We start from the raw sequence: 18696 nt of genomic DNA, 5'->3' as shown, positions 1-18696 counted from the left end.
AATTACGTGGTTCAACACAGGTGACGGCAATCATAAAGTAAGGGACAGAGCACGCTGTACCTGGTGGAAGGGGTCACGTTGGAAGAACCATCAGCCTATCCTGTTTAGTTTGAGACCATAGAGTGGTGGCGCATTCTATTTCCCGCTCCAATTCCAGAGCGTCGTCAGTGTCAGTTAGGTCGCCATGGTAATTAGGTCAGTGTAATCCTACAACGGCTCCCATTGGGCGATCACAGCGGGGAGGGGCGGAGTCTCTGCAGACCCGGAAGCTGTTTACAGCGTGCTCAGAACAGTCAGAAGTGAACAGTATGGCGGCCGCTGGTGTGACCGGGGATGATGAGCGCTTTGATGGGATGTTGCTGGCTATGGCTCAGCAGCACGAAGGGGGCGTGCAGGAGGTGAGCGGGTGATGTTGGGCCTCGTATACACCGGCAGCGCTGCACTATCTCTATCCGCTTACAGCTATACTGCTCCTAAAGCCCATACATCTGTACAGTGGGTGCAGCATAAGGAATGGTCAATCATGTTACAGGGCCAGTGCCATTTGTAAGGCACCAATGCATCGAAAATAAATTTGTAAATGTAATGTACACGTACAGGATTGTACAAATAATACTGCTTGTACACCGAAATTCCAGGTCTGACCCGCAGTTGGAACAGGGTTCCAACCTGGATCAGATCCTGAATTTCCCCAACGCCGCACCAGGATATTCCTGAGTCGGCGCCGTTCACACCGGAGCCAGTTCTGCATTGACCTGACTTTTCCGGTGTTGGAGTGGACACTTGGCGATGATGTCAAGCGCCACTGAAACCGGACCAATTGGCCGGCATGTGGTGCGCTCCAGGTCATTGTGACCTGGAGTGTGCCGTTCAAACTGCAGGGTTTCACGGGTTATTCCCGTGTTAAACCCTGCAACATACCTGGGTTGGATTGCCAGATCACTTGACCCAGCAATCCAACCCTTTTACACCAAGGTGCTACCCGGGTTAACCCTGCAATAACCTGGGTTTTAGCTCTGGTGAAAAAGGGGTATAAGTTAGACATGAGTTACCAGTTTATAAAAATACAGATATAAATAAATGGATCACTAGACCTAAAGTACACATTTCTAGCATAAACTAGTTTTAACAAATCAATGTAAAAGTTTTAGAATATTTAGATTTGGGATATGGGAGCAGTAGACCCACCAGAGTGCCCCTGTTAACACAAAGACACCGAGCACAGCACCTCAACGGGGATCGAGACGCCGCTGTTTGGACCCTGGAGGACTGGCAACTTCATCAGGAGTGAAGTTCTAACACATTATACAGATGAAGCGCATTGAGGCAGTTCTCCTGTCTAGGGATCCTTCCTTTCTTCTTGCTACATGGTTCCAGTTCGATAGATAAGCTTTATTTGCACTAAAATTGTTGTGAACTATTTTTAATGTACGAATAACTATTTTATTTTGTGTAATTTGTATGTTAAATGTATTACACTATATTATTATTTTTCACTTTTACATATTCTGGAGCTCCTAAAACTAGAGATGTGCGGGTTTGGTTTTATTAGTTTCTTATTGCCAAATTAGTGCAATTTCGGATTTATCTTATTAGCTATTCAAAACACATGAAAGCCGGGTAGCCAATATGGTGCCGAACATATCTGAGTAAAACCGAACCGCACATCTCTAACTAAAACGTTTGGAGTTTGAGATTGGCTGATACTTTTGAAAGACCACAGTTAAGTAGCCCATCCACTACAAGATGCGGGGACGACGGCACGATTACGATATCATAATCATGCCGTCGTCCCCCTAGGAACGTCCTGTTCGGGCGATGATAGATGTTAAAAACGACCAGCGGGCACGTGCGTCGCTGGTCGTTTTTAACATTTTACTGCTGGATTTGCAAGCGATTGCACGATAACGACGACGTTATCGTGCAATCGGCTATCAAAATCGCCTAGTGGATGGGCAGCATAAACAAATGAGTTATACCAAAGATATTTCTTTGGCCTAATCCCAAACTCTGTCCTCAGGGCACCCTAACGATCCAGGTTTTAAGGATAACCATAAATATGTACAGGCAGGGTTGGGATTAAGTTTGAAGAAAAAAAACTTTGTGGTTTGAACTGTTTTTTTTTATTTTTTTTATTTTTTTACCTTTTCTTGCATTAATGTTTTAAGGAAAAAAAAAACTGAATCCTGCTTATTAATATTAATACTGTGAAACATTTCTTCTATATATTAACATTGATCAACCATATTTTAATGCTTCCTAACAAAAAATCCTAATAACTTTAGGATTGTTAATATCTCCTCAAAAGAGAGCCAGACTAAGGGTATATTTACTAAAGTGCAGGTTTTTAGAAGTGAAGATGCTGCCCATAGCAACCAGATTCTAGCTATTCTCTTCTAGAAGGTTAAGTAGAATCTGATAGTATGCTGTAGTCACTAGTTATCTCTAGTCACCCAATTAGGTATTGGCATAAATACATCCTTACTTAAGGCACATATTATAGATCAGTGATCGTGCTGAGCAAATAAAATTGCGGGTCCTGGGGACGGGAAGCAATCCGACTATCTTATCCCGGCAAGGGTGAAATGCCGGGCGTCTAGATGTAGACGCCCGCATTTCCACGACGCCAGGAGTCCGGCGCCCGGCATCACGATCGTAGTGATGCCGGGCGCCGCGAGCGGACAGCCGCTGGGGGGGAGGGTTAGGTTTAGGGCTCCAGTGGGGGACTTAGTGTTAGGCACCCCCCCGGGAGGGTTAGGCTAGGGGGAGGGAGGGTTAGGGTTAGGCACCCCTCCGGGGGACTTAGGTTTAGGTAGCGGGGAAGGGGGTGGTTAGGGTTAGGCACTTAGAGGGGGGATTAGGGTTAGGCACTTGGGGGGGAAGTTAGGGTTAGGCATCCCTAAGGAGGGTTAGTGGGGGTTAAGTTAGTGGATACTTACCGATCCACGATCGGGATTTCCAGCGCTGTCGGGCTTCCGCTGTGTCGCACTCTGCTCCTGTCCGGCTGCTGTTGACGGGCCGGCGGTATTTCATACCCATTCCCTGGGGACCCCTCACTTTTAAAATAAATAAATAAAATAAAATGGAGTCCTAATTCACTGTTTCTGGGTCCCATTACATATAGGGGGTGAGGGCAGGCAGCAGTTGAGATAGTAGCGTTCCCGCTAGGCTGTTTTAGCGGGGCGCGGCGCCCTGCCCTCTTTCTGGAAGGCAAAAAGCACCCTGCCCTCCAGAAGGAGGGCAAAAAGCGCCCTGCCCTAACAGCCTGCGGGAACTGTCTTCACCCACGGGTCGCAGTGTCCCGCGGGTGAAGAAATGTGCGGTGACCCGGTCACCGGCGGATAATAGACGCCGGGCGCATGCGCCCGGTATCTATTCTCCCCGTCTGCAGGGCTTGGGGGCTGCCCGGTGTGTCTGTAAGTGCCGGGCACGCCCCCAAGAGTGACGAAAAGGGGACGCGTCTTATAGACATGCCCCCTTTTTGGTGACCACGCCCCCTTAGTCGCGCGCGCCTTCGGTGCGTGCACGAACATACCCTCTCTAGCTCCGGCGCCCTGCCTCGTGCCGGAGCTAGAGTGAACACTAGATAGTGCTGGTCAGCCAGGTGTGTATCCATCTTAAGACATACTAACAACTTACTAATTTAACAGCCAGTCTAAGGGAAATCGGTATTAAAACCTGCAGTTCACCCCTGAAAATGAACGTTCCTTATGAATGTATATCGCAGCAATACAGAACTTTTTTGGGCATGTATGTATGAACCTGTAGCCAAGAGCTCGGCCTGACATTGGGAAAGGAGTAAGGTGATTGCACCTGCTGTTTGACCAAGCATGCACATTGCATATAGGGACATGGGGCCTGATTCAGACCCACTCGCGAGCGGCTGTCCGCTCGCAAGTGGGTCGATGTTATGGACTGAGCATGCGCATGACGGAGGGAGATCCGTCGTGCGCATGCGCCAGACGCGACGAGCGAAGGAAAGTCCTTCGCTCGTTGTGTCCGATCAAAGGGGGCGTGCTGTCAATGTTGATTGACAGCACGCCCCCTTTGGTGGGCGTGCCGGGGGCGTGCCTCCCTGACGGGGGCGTTCCCACGGGAACGCCTCCCGTCAGAAGCCGGCCCACTGACATCACTAGTGATGTCAGTGGGAGTGATTTTGGCTCTGATAGAGCCAAAATCACTCCGGAGCTTGCGGTTGAAAACCTCAACCGCAGGCTCCGGCTCGCAATTTCGATGGTCGCGATGGTCTCACAATGCACGCTCGTATAGCCTGTGGGTGGTGACCCACAGCTATACGAGCGTCCAGGAGGACGCTCCATGAAAATGGAGCCCGGCCCTCATTCAGAGTGTGCGCTCTGCTCAGAGCGTACGGCTCTGAATGAGGGCCATAATTAGCAAGCTACTAGTGCATATTTTAAACACAGAAGTATCTTCGTAAATATGTCCCTAAATGTTGCTCTCAAAGTAAAGATGCCCCAATGGGTGCTACTGTGGCTATAAATATTGTGTACAGTGATTTATATAGATTTCCATTTGTCAGTTTGATTCTGTTCTTTTTCTGGCTGACTTTTCTGTTTGGGTGATGGACAAATGACTGTTGCACTTTACAGAAAACAAAGCTCTATCAATGGTATATTACAGAATGCATCTTTTCATCCTTCTTTCACATTTAGGGCCATAGATATTCATTATCACTTAATTTCTACCAAAGTAGGTGAAAATTAGCATTTTCACCTACTTTTGTAGAAATGTAAGTGGTGTCAGGGCTATTCATTAACAGTGTTACGCAGGAGATATCACTGATACCTCCTGGTTGCATTTCTCCCCCGATAATTTCCACAGTCCCCATACTTCATGCTGCAACCGGATGTACGGAGATGTCAGGTAAGTCGATTCCTCACTTTCGGGGAATCGTGTGCGGCAGTCTTTGCTTCTGGTGTCAGAGATGCACCAGAAGCCACTGCTGTCAGGGCCCGGGATTGTTCGTGTCCTCACTGCGCATCTGGGGCCTTATCTTCTGACACCGGGGATCGGAAGCAGACGCTTCTGCTACCACGAGGCCAGCGTACCCGGCTGGTCAACGCAGCCTAGGGGAGGTAGGCGCTCCCCCGGCAGCTCCTCACCCCCCAACCCAGACTCAGTCCCTACAAAGGGTTTTGCGCGCCTGGGTTGCTCCGCCTACCCTCCACGTGTTTATGAGATGCTTACGGTCTTCACTCAGTGCGCCATGTAGCTGTTGGTCTCAGGAGGGTTTGGGTCAGTCTCCCTGTATACCTCTCCCTTGGTTAAGGTATATAGTGCTCTATATCCTACCATTCCTTTGTGTCTGTGTAGTTGATTTAGACTCTATTGTAATTTTATAACATATGCATTGTATGTGACTGTTTGCTAGCTGCTGTATTGACACTGTCTTTATTTCTGTATGTCAATTATAACTATCACTGTTTTTCTCTCCATCCTCTTGGATGGAGGTCGTTTTCTGAGTACTTCACATCCATTAAGATTTTGTGAAGGCTGTCGCATAACATTGTGATTATTGCCTTTATTTTGAAATTGTCAAAAGATAAAGGTATACAGTAGGGGGAGCCCTCTGTGCTGGTTTTATGTAAATCATGTATGGCTTATTTGTCCCCTCAGGACATTAAGGATGGTTTGTGTGTTGTCTGTAGTATAAAGCCACCAAACCAGTCGAGCCTTCTTGGGTATCCTCTTTGTCCCAGGTAATGAAACACTTTGTGGATCGTATGGCTGCTCTCACTATGCATGCTGTGGACACCCCATCCAAGGAGGCAATGTTTGCACCTCCAATGCAGTTTTCCTGGAAGGATGTTGATTGCCATTCTAGTCAGAATATGGCACCGTCTAATGTTGATAGACCGGTAGTTACTAAGGTGCCTAAGCGCAAGTTGGCTTTTTAACAGTCTACTCAGCATATGGATTCAGTTGCATCATCAGAGGATTCAGATGATGTGCAGGGTTCCTCTCAAGGGTCTAGCTTGGGGGAGGACGACCTTTCTTCCACAGTGGATGTTCCTTCTTTGGTGAGGGCGGTTAAATCAATCCTAGACATTCAGGATGATGAACCAGCTCATAGTAAGAAGGCTTCAGTGTTTAAACATCATCAGAAGGTGGTCAAAATGGAGTTCCTTGAATCTGAGCAGCTCACTGAGCTTATGGATGAGGCGTGGGCTAACCCTGACAAACATTTTTATGTGAATAAGAGAATAACATTGTTGTATCCTTTCCCGGCTTCTGTATGTGCTAAGCGGGAGGTACCTCCTACTGTGGATGCTCCTGTAACGCATTTTATAAAAAATGCTAGACTGCCTATTCCGTCTGCATCTTCCCTGAAGGATTTCACGGATAAAAAGATTGAGGTTTGTCTTAAAATTATTTTTTTCATCATCTGGAGCTGTTACTCGTCCAGCTATGGCTGGAGCCTGGGTAGCCAAAGCGGTTGAGGAATGGATGGGAGCCTTGGAAAATTCTTTACCAAATGCTACCAGAGAACAGATGATGTGTATATCTCGTATATGGGAAGCGGCTTCCTATCTGGCAGAAGCTGCTGTTGATGCCGGAATTTTAGCTTCTAAAGCATCAGCAGCTTCAATAGTGGTATGCAGGATGCAGGGCCCTTTGGATAAGATCCTGGAAAGCTGATACAGGATCAAAGAGAGCGTTGGAGGTTTAACCTTTCTATGAAAAAGTACTTTTTGGAGCAGAGTTGGATAAAATAATAGCTACTCTGGCGGCTTCAAAGTCAGCAGGTCTGCCATCTACAGTGACTATAAAATATATATATATATATATATATATATATGAATCAGTTATAATACGGGTGCACTAAAACCCTCCTTAAAGAATAAGATTTAATATCAATTTTATTAGATATATTTTAAAAATTGTTGATCGGGCTTCTCAAAATATAATACACAATGTTATTTATTACTAATTTTAATTGGTACATTGCTATATTTAGTCCGTGCTATGCATTGCTCAATTTAATTGGTACATTGCTATATTTAGTCTGTGCTATTCATTGCTCAATAGTTATACATTACAATTGTGCCCCTAGATTAGAATTATTTTGGCATGACTGAGAAAATTAAACCTTTGATGGTTCAATGTACACAAATTTTGAATAAAACACAAATTATTAAAAATAATGTATAAAATTACCTGCAGGCTGTGTGTATAAAAGGTGTATATAACACAACTGCATTCTGTGTGTATATTGGGGTCCCATTCCTAAGATATTTCAGTATGATATGCAAATATTCCAAAATACGGAATATTCCGTTATCAAAAATACCCCTAGTCCCAAGCATTTTGGAGATATATATATATATATATATTATATATATATATTTATATATATTTTTTTTTTTTCAGTCAAGCCAAAATATTTTTGAATAAGGGAGACTCAACCTGTGTGTGCGTATATATATTGTATAATGTCAGGCCATCGCCCGCACTCTCATCATAAACTTCACGTGCAATTGTTGGGGTGCAATCCTCAAACCAAAGAAATGGTCAAATATACATACAATTGTATTCCCCAATTGTGGAAAATAACAGGGCACTCACCAGAGGTAAAAGTTCACGCTATTTTAATCAACACTGCCAAGTATTTTGTCGATTTTTCAGTCCCGAAGGACTTTCCTCAAGACTCCAACTTCATAATAAACATCATACATTAGTGTGATAGACAACCTCTATTTATACCCAAACCAATCATCCGTAATGTAACTCACCAACAGATCATAATGTTAGACCAGATGCGGGACAGCCGCGAGAACCAGAAGTCACGTCACCTCATAGCTAGGTAACCCAGCAACGGTTACTACAAGAAGAGCTAGCATACATCGCGGATGTAAATGACACTTTCCTAATGCTATGATAACCGCAGTGACTCGGAGATAGCCCATTCCGATGCCACTGCTGATCCGTTATAGCACCTCCACCTAAACAAACAGGCGATTGAAACAACGCGACTACATCTCAGGAAAAGGGGGAAAGGGGGGGGCGGAGCTTAGTCAGTCTGATAGGTGCTGCATCTTGTGTTTACATCACACGGTACAATACATGTTGTTAGATATACACAAACTGTCAAACCTGACTGTCACATGTAAACAGCATCAATACATAGAAATATCATACACCATCAATTTATATACTGGTTAACTACCAGCACAGCACTATAACAAGACAGATTTGGGTACAAATAGAGGTGTACATTAAAAACTATACACCAAAATAATAATATCAAAACAACAATATAATAATGAATTTGACATAAACATGCTGAATTTTTTCAAGATAGATGACCCCTAATGTTTACCATATTTTGTTATTTCAAAAATATTGAAAGGATTCGATTAATTAAGACCTCTCGGGGTCATAGTTCCCAGCTTATTAATCCACCAACTCTCAAGCCTCCGTAATTTCAATGCCCTATCACCACCCCTGACTGGGGGGGGGGGGCCCAGTCGATTAGCAGACACTTCAACGTAGCAACTTGATGACATAATTTCATGAAATGTATAGCAACAGGTTTGTCCGAGATACCAGTGTTCAATGCTTGACGAATCGATAACCTGTGGTTCGCCATTCTTTCACGAAAGCATCTAGTGGTCATTCCCACATAACATAGGCCACAAAGACAGGTAAGCACATATATTACATGATCCATTGTGCTTAAGAGTTTATATTTAATCCACAATTTTCGTTCCGTCAAAGGGTGTGGGAAATATGAACTTGTCTGCATAGCCCCACAGGTGACACATCCCGTGTATTTAAAACACCCAGGTTTCTGGCTACATAGCCATGTTTGTGAGGTGTCTGGTGTTGGTCTCGCCATTGGTCTTCGGAACATCTGCTTTAAATTAGGTCCTCGCCTAAAGGCCATTAATGGCGGGGCCTATTGGCCAGTGTTTTTTAATACTTTTTTTTTTTAACCAAGTTAGATTTGGTATCATATGTGCTTGCATAGACCATATGCGAATCACTCTTTGGTATTCCAGGTACGTTTTTACCATATTTATAGCGTGCTCTGGCTGTTTTGAGGCACCTCTGAATAGTAATTTTGTTATATCCACGTTCAAGAAACCTTGTTGTCATCTCGGTCAGTTGCTGCTCTGTATTGCTATTTTCTACTTCAGGGTCCATAGGGTATCCACAGGATACCTTGGGGTATAGGTGTGACGTCAGTCGCAGGGCACCAAAGAGTTAAGCTTTCAGCCTCCCAGGATGCACTAGGTCCCCCTCCTATACCCCGCCCCCGGGCCAAGGCACCTCAGTTTAGTTTGGTGCCCGGCCGGAGTCGGGTGCACCTGTTGGAGTGGGGGCTAGAAGAGCCCCTGAAGCTTTTTCTTCATGCAGCTGTGGCTGCACATCTGGATGAACAGCATGGACTGTCAGTCCTGACGTCCATGCTGTCTTCCCTACACCCCGCCGGTACCAGAACGCCGGTACTGATCCGGGGATGCTGGTGGGCGTCTGGGGTCACAGCTAGCGGTGACCCCAGATGCTCCGGACCATGGCCGGATTCAAGGGGGACAGAGGTAAGCAGCGGGGTCCCGCGGTGGGTCCCCGCTGATCACATGGTCCTAAGTCCCCAGGCAGGGGGCTCCCTGGGGACTGGCTGCAGCGTGGAGCCAGGCGACCAACCTGCGCTTCCACTACCCCCTGGGACAGCGGACCGCAGCAGAGCGGTAGCGCTGCGGCATCCCAGGGGTTAAATGCATGCCAGGGGAGCGCGCCTTCCCTGTCTCACAGCCGGCGCCTCCCCCGCTGCACACAGCCCTCTCTGCATGCTGCCGACTGGTCCTGTGGCAGCGCTCCTCCCCCAGGCCAGCCTCCTCTCTGCTCCTCGGCGGCCATCTTCTCCAGAACGCATGGTGAACGCTGCTGGAAGCGCTGGACGGAAGCATCGTGGTCTGGGTCCCCCCGCATTCCTCTCCTCCGCTGTGGCTCAGGTCTGTGTATGCAGCGCTGTGTCCTACCAGGCCCTGTGTCTGTGTAGTTGAGTAATCAGCGCTGTTAGTGCAGGAATTGTTATTTCTCTGCATTGTATGTGACTGTGCTAGCGCTGCCTGTAACTTTTCTTCTCTAAACTGTCAGCTTTATTACTGTCCCTGTTCTTCTGCTAAAGCCCTTGCGGTGCGGTGCTGCAGGGTGGTCTCTCGCCTATTTAATACTTAATTGGTGAGAGAGGTCACATACGTGGTGCCATCATGTCTGAAAGTGATTTTCCCCTCCGGCTACAGTGTACCACGTGCAAAGTACCGTTAGCGGAGGGGGAGGGTAGCGCGGAGGGCCTTTGCCGGCAGTGTTTGTCCATGGCGCGGCCTATTACGGTTACAGCACCGGTACAGGAGCCGCCCTGGGCTTGTTTCGCTCAGGCGTTAACAGCTTTAGTGGGCCAGTTAGCTCCGCAGCCCGCGTTTACTCCGATGGGTTTGTCCCAGCAGTCTGTGGTGTCGTCACCCATGCAGGGGTTCCCACGACAATTGGTGGTACCCCACAGTCTCCCTATTTCCCCGCTCCCGGGTTCTCAGGAGCCAGCGTGGGTTAACTCCCTGACGAGTTCTGTACAGCACTTGTCGGATGTGTTGCAAGGGGAGTCTGTGATGCGGCCTCATAAAAGGCCGGTGGCGTCTCTGTCCGCTCCTTATGAGGATGACGAAGGGACGTCTGATGATGGGGAGATTCTGGATCCTTACGATCAGGAACCTCTCCATACTAAGGACGCTGATGCTAAGTCCAAAGTATATATTCCTGGACTTATTCGGGCGGTCCGCACAGCCTTGGTGATTGAGGACGAAGTTCCCCCAGCGGCTAAATCTAAGTATGCCTTTTTCAAAGATGTGAAGGGCGATGCCACAGTCTTTCCTCTTTCGGGTCAGTTGGTGGACCATTTAGAGGAGGCGTGGAAACAACCTGGCAAAAGATACCAGCCGCAGAGACGCCTGGCGGTGGCTTATCCGTTCGCGGATAATTATTTTGCTAAGTGGGAATCCCCTCCACAGGTGGATTCTCACGTGACCCGTCTTGTCCGTAGTGCCACATTGCCGATGCCATCCATGTCCTCCCTTAAGGATGCTACGGACCGCAAGGTAGAAATCTGCCTGAAGTCCGCTTATTCCCTTGCAGGGGGGGCAGCACGGCCGGCTATGGCCATTTACTGGGTTGCCAGAGCGATGGAGCGCTGGGCGGATTCATTAGAGGCTTCTTTTGAATCCGACTGTCCGGCCGAACAGGCGGAGTTGATTGGCAATCTCCGTGATTCGGCCACCTACATCAACGAGGCGGCTCTAGACATTAGTACTCTGGTGTCTAGAATTTCTTCAGCAGCGGTGGCTGCTCGTCGCACCTTGTGGCTGCGATCCTGGAAGGCGGACGCAGATTCCAAGAAAGGTCTGGAAGCGTTGCCGTTTACCGGAGAAGTTCTCTTCGGTCCGGATCTGGATAAGATTGTGGCCACGCTGGCGGCAGCCAAATCTGCTTGTCTCCCGTCGGCCGCTGCTCCTTCTGGTTCGGGACCATCGTCCTTTCGGTCATCTAGGGCCCAGGGCAGGCCCAAACCACAGTCGTTTCCTCGACAGGCTGGCCCTAAGAAATCGGTCAAGCCCCGGAAGCAGGCATGGAGTACCAGACGTCCGGCCCCCAAGCCAGATGACAAGCCTGCGGCCTGACGGTCCGGGCCTCCCTTTGGGGGATCCCAGGGTGGGAGGCCGCCTGCTACAGTTCGCCCAGTGTTGGTCGACCACTACGACAGACACTTGGGTTCTGGAGGTGGTTTCCCACGGATACGCCCTCTCCTTCCGGCACAGACCCCCGGCTCGCTTCTTCACCACGGGTCTCCCATCAGACCGGAACAAGGCTACGGAGCTGCGGAAGGTATTGCACACTATGCTCGAGGCGGGAGTTATAGTGGCTGCTCCATTCTCCCAGAGGGGCCAGGGTTTCTATTCAAATCTATTTTTGGTACAGAAACCCAATGGGTCATATCGTCCGATTCTCAACCTCAAAGCACTCAACAAGTCTTTGCGGGTCCCGAAGTTTCGGATGGAGACCCTACGGTCCATCATTCTGGCGCTGGAACCTGGGGACTACTTGGTGTCATTGGACATACAGGACGCTTACCTGCATGTCCCTATTCTTTTGCGCCATCAACAGTTCCTCAGGTTTGCAATCCGCAGCGACCACTTCCAGTTTCGGGCGTTACCTTTTGGCCTGGCAACAGCACCACGTGTTTTCACCAAGGTGATGGCGGTCATGGCGGCTTCTCTGCGGCTGCAGGGAGTCCGCATGTTGCCGTATTTGGACGACCTGTTATTGGTGGCAGGATCTCCAGAGCTCCTGTTGCGCCACTTGGACCTGACCATTGCACTGCTGCAACGGCACGGCTGGCTAATCAACTGGCAGAAGTCCACTCTAATCCCGTCTCGGAGGATTCTGCATCTTGGAGCCTTATTGGACTCGGGACAGCAAAGGATCTTCGTGACGGAGGACAAGATCTCTGCTTTACAGTCAAGGGTGCGCAGTTGCCTGCACAGCCGCCGGGTGTCCTTACACTCGGCGATGAGGTTACTGGGCTCCATGGTGTCGGTGTTCGACATGGTGGAATACGCCCTGTTTCACTCCAGACCTCTGCAGCACCTGATCCTGTCCAAATGGAACGGGCTGACTCAGTCTCTGAAGTCCCAGATGATTGTGCTCACCCAGGAGGTTCGCCTGTCCCTTGCGTGGTGGTTACAGACGACCCACCTCAACAAGGGACGTCCGTTCTGGGTCCTGTTGACAACGGACGCCAGTCTTCGGGGCTGGGGAGCAGTTTCGGGTCCACACTTGTTCCAGGGCAGGTGGACGCCGACAGAAGTGGAGCTTCCAATAAATATCTTGGAACTCCGTGCGGTCTTCAATGCTCTCCAGCAGGCACAGCGGTTTCTCCAGGGTCGCCCGGTGCAGGTCCAGTCGGACAACGCTACCACCGTGGCCTACATAAACAGGCAAGGAGGAACTCGCAGTCGGGCGGCTCTCGTAGAGGTCTCTCGGATCCTGGTTTGGGCGGAGCGCAATCTTCCGGCCATATCAGCGGTCTTCATCCCGGGAGTGCTAAATTGGGAGGCGGACTTTCTAAGTCGCCAGGACGTTCATCCGGGGGAATGGTCCCTGCACCCGGACGTTTTTCAACTACTGGTGGACAGGTGGGGTCTTCCAGAAATCGACCTCATGGCGTCCCGGCACAACAACAAGTTGCCGGTGTACGGGTCTCGCACAAGAGACGAAGGGGCGTCTCTGGTGGATGCTCTGTCCGTCCGGTGGACGTTCCGGTTCGCATACCTGTTCCCTCCGGTCTCCCTTCTTCCACGGGTAATCCGGAAATTCAAACAGGAAGGAGGGACGCTCCTGTTGATAGCTCCCGCGTGGCCCAGACGGCACTGGTTCTCAGACCTTCAGGGTCTGTCCGTGGACAGTCCTCTGCGGTTGCCGCTACGACCGGACCTTCTGTCTCAGGGTCCTTGCCTTCACCCGGACCTAACTCGGCTGTCTTTGACGGCGTGGCTGTTGAGACGGCCATGCTGAGGTCCCGGGGGTTTTACAGCTCTGTGGTGCGTACCATGTTACGAGCTCGGAAACAGTCTTCCGCGAGGATATACCATCGCGTGTGGCATACGTTCTTCCAGTGGTGTCGACCGAGAGGTTATGCACCGCGGGAGTTTCGTCTGTCTCGGATTCTCGCCTTCCTGCAAGCGGGACTAGATCATGGGCTTCGCCTTGCTTCTTTGAAGGTACAGGTTTCGGCCCTATCTGTCTGGTTTCACCGTAGGATTGCTACAATCCCGGATGTGCGCACCTTTATGCAGGGTGTTCTCCGCATTCAGCCGCCCTTTGTTCCACCTGTGGCGCCTTGGGATTTGGCTGTGGTCCTGAGGGCTCTCCAAGGACCGCCGTTTGAACCACTGGGCTCAGTGGATCTTAAATGGCTAACAGCTAAGACTGTTTTCCTTCTGGCCATTGCTTCGGCCAGACGTGTTTCTGAGTTAGGGGCTCTTTCTTGTAGACCCCCTTTCTTGGTTTTTTATGGGAACAGGGAAGTGCTCCGCACTCGGCCCGAGTTTCTTCCCAAAGTTGTTTCCCAGTTTCATGTTAACGAGGAAATAGTTGTTCCGGCCTTTAACTCACCGGGTCTTTCCGTGGGTGAGGCCTCTTTGGATGTTGTGCGGGCCTTAAGGACTTATGTTGACCGCACTTCTTCGTTTAGGAAGTCGGACGCTTTGTTTGTCCTCTATGGCTTCCGTAAAAAGGGTTGGCCTGCTTCAAAGCAAACTTTGGCAGCCTGGATCCGTATGGCTATTTCTGAAGCTTATCTTCATGAAGGCCTACCGGTCCCTCCTTCTCTGAAGGCTCATTCCACTAGGTCTGTGGGTCCTTCGTGGGCAGCTCGACGTGGTGCCTCGGCAGTTCAGATCTGCAAGGCTGCTACGTGGTCTTCTGTCCATACCTTCGTGAGGTATTACAGGTTTGACACCTTCGCCTCTCAGGATGCTTCCTTCGGGCAGCGGATTCTCCTTTCTGCACAGGAGCGTCCCCACCCTTAAAGGATACTGCTTTGGGACATCCCCAAGGTATCCTGTGGATACCCTATGGACCCTGAAGTAGAAAATATGAGATATGGTAAGAACTTACCCTTGTTATCTCTATTTCTACGAAGTCCATAGGGTTCCACAAGACTCCCGCCCTGTCGCACCTGTGCTCTGGTCACCGGTTTTCCGTCTCCCTCTGGTGAGAATGTGATTCTTGTATGTGTCCAGATCTTTGTTCTCTCTCTTCCTTCTCCTCCTCCGGCCTATGGCTTGGTAACTAACTGAGGTGCCTTGGCCCGGGGGCGGGGTATAGGAGGGGGACCTAGTGCATCCTGGGAGGCTGAAAGCTTAACTCTTTGGTGCCCTGCGACTGACGTCACACCTATACCCCAAGGTATCCTGTGGAACCCTATGGACTTCGTAGAAATAGAGATAACAAGGGTAAGTTCTTACCATATCTCATATTATCGGTATTATTCCTGAGTACTCGGAGGAACTGTGAAATAGGTAGACTATTTTTCAGATGAGTAGGGTGAAAGCTGGAAGCCTGTAGAAATGTATTCCGATCCGTTTCTTTCTTGTAAAGAGTGGTGCCGATCTTTACACAATCCCTATAGATCGTCAGGTCAAGAAAATTAATTTTGCTGTTATCAATTTGATATGTAAAATGGACAGGATTATCTAAACTATTAAGGTGGGTCATCATATCCAGAAAACTTTCCCGTCTGCCGCTCCAAATCAAGAAAATATCATCTATGAAACGTTTTAAAAATAAAATTTGCGTCCGGAACGGCGGGAATATATGTCTCATCTCGTACTCTGTCATGTAGATGTTTGCATAAGCTGGTGCGAGACTAGATCCCATCGCCGTCTGGAACGCTGTAGGGTAATAATCCTTTCCGTATATGAAAAAATTATTACCTAACACCAATTCTGTCATCTCTAATAGAAATTCAATCGTGGGTTGGTTCATCACACTCCCCATCATGTTGGCCCCAGTTAATATATTTCGTAAAGCTCCGAGTCCATCTGTATGGAGGATTATAGTATATAACGAGCACACATCCATTGTAACCAGAAAGCTATCAATGGAGAGCTCGCCAACTTCATTCAACTTTTCCAAAAAATCCCCCGTATCTCTGATGTAACACGGACTGGATGAAACCCAGCGTCTGGTGATGTCTATTCGTTCCAGACTTCAGGCTGTAATTGCCTGCAAAGGATTTGCAACAAAGTATTCAAAAGTGAAAGTTAGATTTAGGATTGTTTAGTTTGTCCCATTACTTTTGGCCCCTTAAAAAGTGGGAGGCACATATAGAAACCGTTGTAATTCGTACACCGTTCACCTGATTTGGATGTAATTACCCTCAAATTAAATCTGAAAGTCTGCAGTTAAAGCACATCTTGTTTGTTTCATTTCAAAGCCACTATGGTGGTGAATAGAGGCCAAAATATGAAAATTCTGTCAATGTCCCAATATTTATGCACCTGACTATGTGTGTGTATATAATGATTTTGTATAAATCTGAAACGTTGCTTATACAGCTAAGGACTAATTGTTAATTTGAAATCCGTGGAGTGCTGCCTTTCGGAATTTCTATATTTAACACAGTCTGCCTCTGCTAGCTGTTTGTGGCTTAAGCACCCCGGTGGCTATATCGATTACAGAGAGTGCCGGTCCCGATATCTACACATATATATATATATATATATATATATATATATATATATATATATATATATATATATATATATAATGTGTGTGTGTGTATATGTCTCTAAGGTTTCTTTTCTCAGGGATGAGCAAGGGAACAGATCTCCTTTTAAGGCGTCTTATTTTCACAAAACATCAAGACGTCAAACTAAGAAGTCTGGGCCGGCAAGACGTCCAGCTTCTAAGCCGGATAACAAACCCTCTGCCTGATGGGGTGGGGATCCCATGGTGGGAAGCCGACTCCTTCAGTTTACGGATTGTTGGCATCAAACAACAACAGATGCCTGGGTCTGACCAATGGTCTCTCAGGGGTATGCCCTCACTTTCAAGAGGCATCCTCCCCCCAATTTTTTTTTTTTTGCACAAATCTCCCGTCAGATGCGGTCAAGGCCTTGGCCATTCAGGAAGCAAATCCCCACACTGCAGGCGGGGGTAATAGTCCTGATTCCTGTGTCACAACAGGAAAGGGGTTATTATTCCTATCTATTTCTGGTTCAGAAACCGAATGGGGCTTATCGCCCTATACTAAATCTGAAAACCCTCAATAGGTTTATCCATGTACCCAAGTTTCGTATGGAAACTCTTCGATCAATTATTTTGGCAATGGAGTCGGTGGGGATTACATGGTTTCCCTGGACATTTAGGATGCATATCTGCATGTTCCTATTATACCATCCTACCAGCAATTTTTACGGTTTGTTGTCCAGCAGCATTCAGTTCAGGCTCTACCCTTTGGTCTATCTATGGCTCCCCGGGTTTTTACCAAAATAATGGCAGTCATGACTGCCTATCTCAGGCATCAGGGAGTCAGAATTCTGCCATATCTGGACGACCTTCTGATAATGGTACAGACTCCGGTTGTTTTACAAAACCAACTTCAACTGACCATAGCCTGCTTACAAAAGCATGGCTGGGTCATCAATTGGAAGAAATCATCACTTTCTCCAGCACAACAGATGTTTGTGGCCCTATCGTTGCGAATACGCAAGCTGCTTCGAAAGCGAAGGGTATCCATTCTGCTAGCAATGCAGGTCCTGGGATCAATGGTATCCACCTTAGGCATGGTGGGGTATGCTCAGCTCCATTCCTGGCGTCTGCAAAGATTGATTCTCTCCAAGTGGAATGGACAGTATCATCGAATAAAGAGCCTGATTCAGAGCCGCTCGCTCTGAATCGGAGACGGTCTTCTTGTTTTTTAGAGCGGCCTTCTGGCCGCTCGCATAGCTGTGGGTGCCCACCCACAGCTATAGCGAGTGGCCAGGAAGATGGTCGCTATGATCAAGACCATCGGGCTTGCGACGAGACTCTTGTGGTAGAGTCTCGTTGCCGCAAGCCCCAGAGAGATTTCGGCTCTCTCAGAGCTGAAATACCTCCCCCTGACATCACTCGTGATGTCAGTGGGACCGCCCCCAAACGGAGGCGTTCACATGGGAACACCTCCGTTTGGGCAGCCACTCCCCCGGCCCGCCCACCAAAGGGGGCGTGCTGTCACTCAACATCGACAGCACGCCCCCTTTGGTATGAGACCCGGAGCAACAGATTGCCGTCGATATCCGCGTCTTGCGCATGAGCATGACTGAGCCGGCTCCGTCGTGCGCATGCGCACTGGGCCACCATCGACCCGCTTGTGAGGGCATAGCGCTCGCGAGCGAGTCTGATTCAGGCCCACAGTTCCAGAGGATCATTCTTACAGAGGTTTGTCATCCCTTCTGTGGTGGCTGAGAAAGGATCATCTGAACAAAGGCTCCCATTCTGGATTCCAAATTGGGTACTGCTCACCACAGACGCAAGTCTTCGTGGATGGGGAGCAGTGACAGGTCATCACATTTTTTCAGGGAAGGACAAATCAGGAAAGTCATCTGCCAATAAACATTCTAGAACTGCGAGCAGTATACAAAGCACTTATCAGGGCACATGATCTGCTTCAGGGCAAGCCGGTCCAGATCCAGTCCTGACAATGCAACAAAAGTGGCCTACCTCAATCATCAGGGGCACAAGAAGTTACACAGCCATGATTTGGGCAGAATGTCATCTTCTAGCCATCTTGGTAATATTCATACCGGGAGTACTCAATTGGGAAGCAGACTTCCTAAGTCGCCAGGACATACACGCTGGAGAGTGGCCTCTCCATCCGGGAGTGTTTCAGCTTCTGATAAACAAATGGGGTCTGCCAGAATTAGATCTCATGGCGTCACATCACAACCACAAGAGACCCATCGGCAGCCTTTGTGGACGCACTGGCAGTAAGTTGGGACTTCAAGCTGGTGTATCTCTTTCCTCCAATTTCCTTCCTCCCAAGAGTGCTCATGAAATTCAAGCTGGAAGGCTGAACAGAAATACTGGTGGCTCCGGCTTGGCCCAGACGTCATTGGTTCACTGACGTACAGAATC

At 48.6% G+C, this 18696-nt stretch overlaps 1 protein-coding gene across 2 annotated transcripts in view; it reads left to right on the top strand.

The window, feature by feature from the left end:
* Positions 1-232: 232 nt before the first annotated feature.
* The window catches only part of NUDC (nuclear distribution C, dynein complex regulator), a 101478-nt gene continuing 83014 nt past the window's right edge, over positions 233-18696 (top strand). Inside the window, exon 1 of one of the 2 annotated variants that reach the window (XM_088442073.1) lies at positions 233-398. In XM_088442073.1, the coding sequence (XP_088298199.1) occupies positions 309-398 (90 nt within the window). In that variant the 5' untranslated portion in view covers positions 233-308. The remainder of the gene's footprint in view (positions 399-18696) is intronic. The other variant, XM_088442072.1, reaches the window with a different exon arrangement.

This window comes from Taudactylus pleione, unplaced genomic scaffold, assembly GCF_031769625.1.
Source record: "Taudactylus pleione unplaced genomic scaffold, aTauple2 ptg000305l, whole genome shotgun sequence".
In the NCBI taxonomy this organism is placed as follows: domain Eukaryota; kingdom Metazoa; phylum Chordata; class Amphibia; order Anura; family Myobatrachidae; genus Taudactylus; species Taudactylus pleione.
The sequence above is the reverse complement of the archived record's forward strand: the minus strand, read 5'-3'. Positions and strand labels throughout refer to the sequence as shown.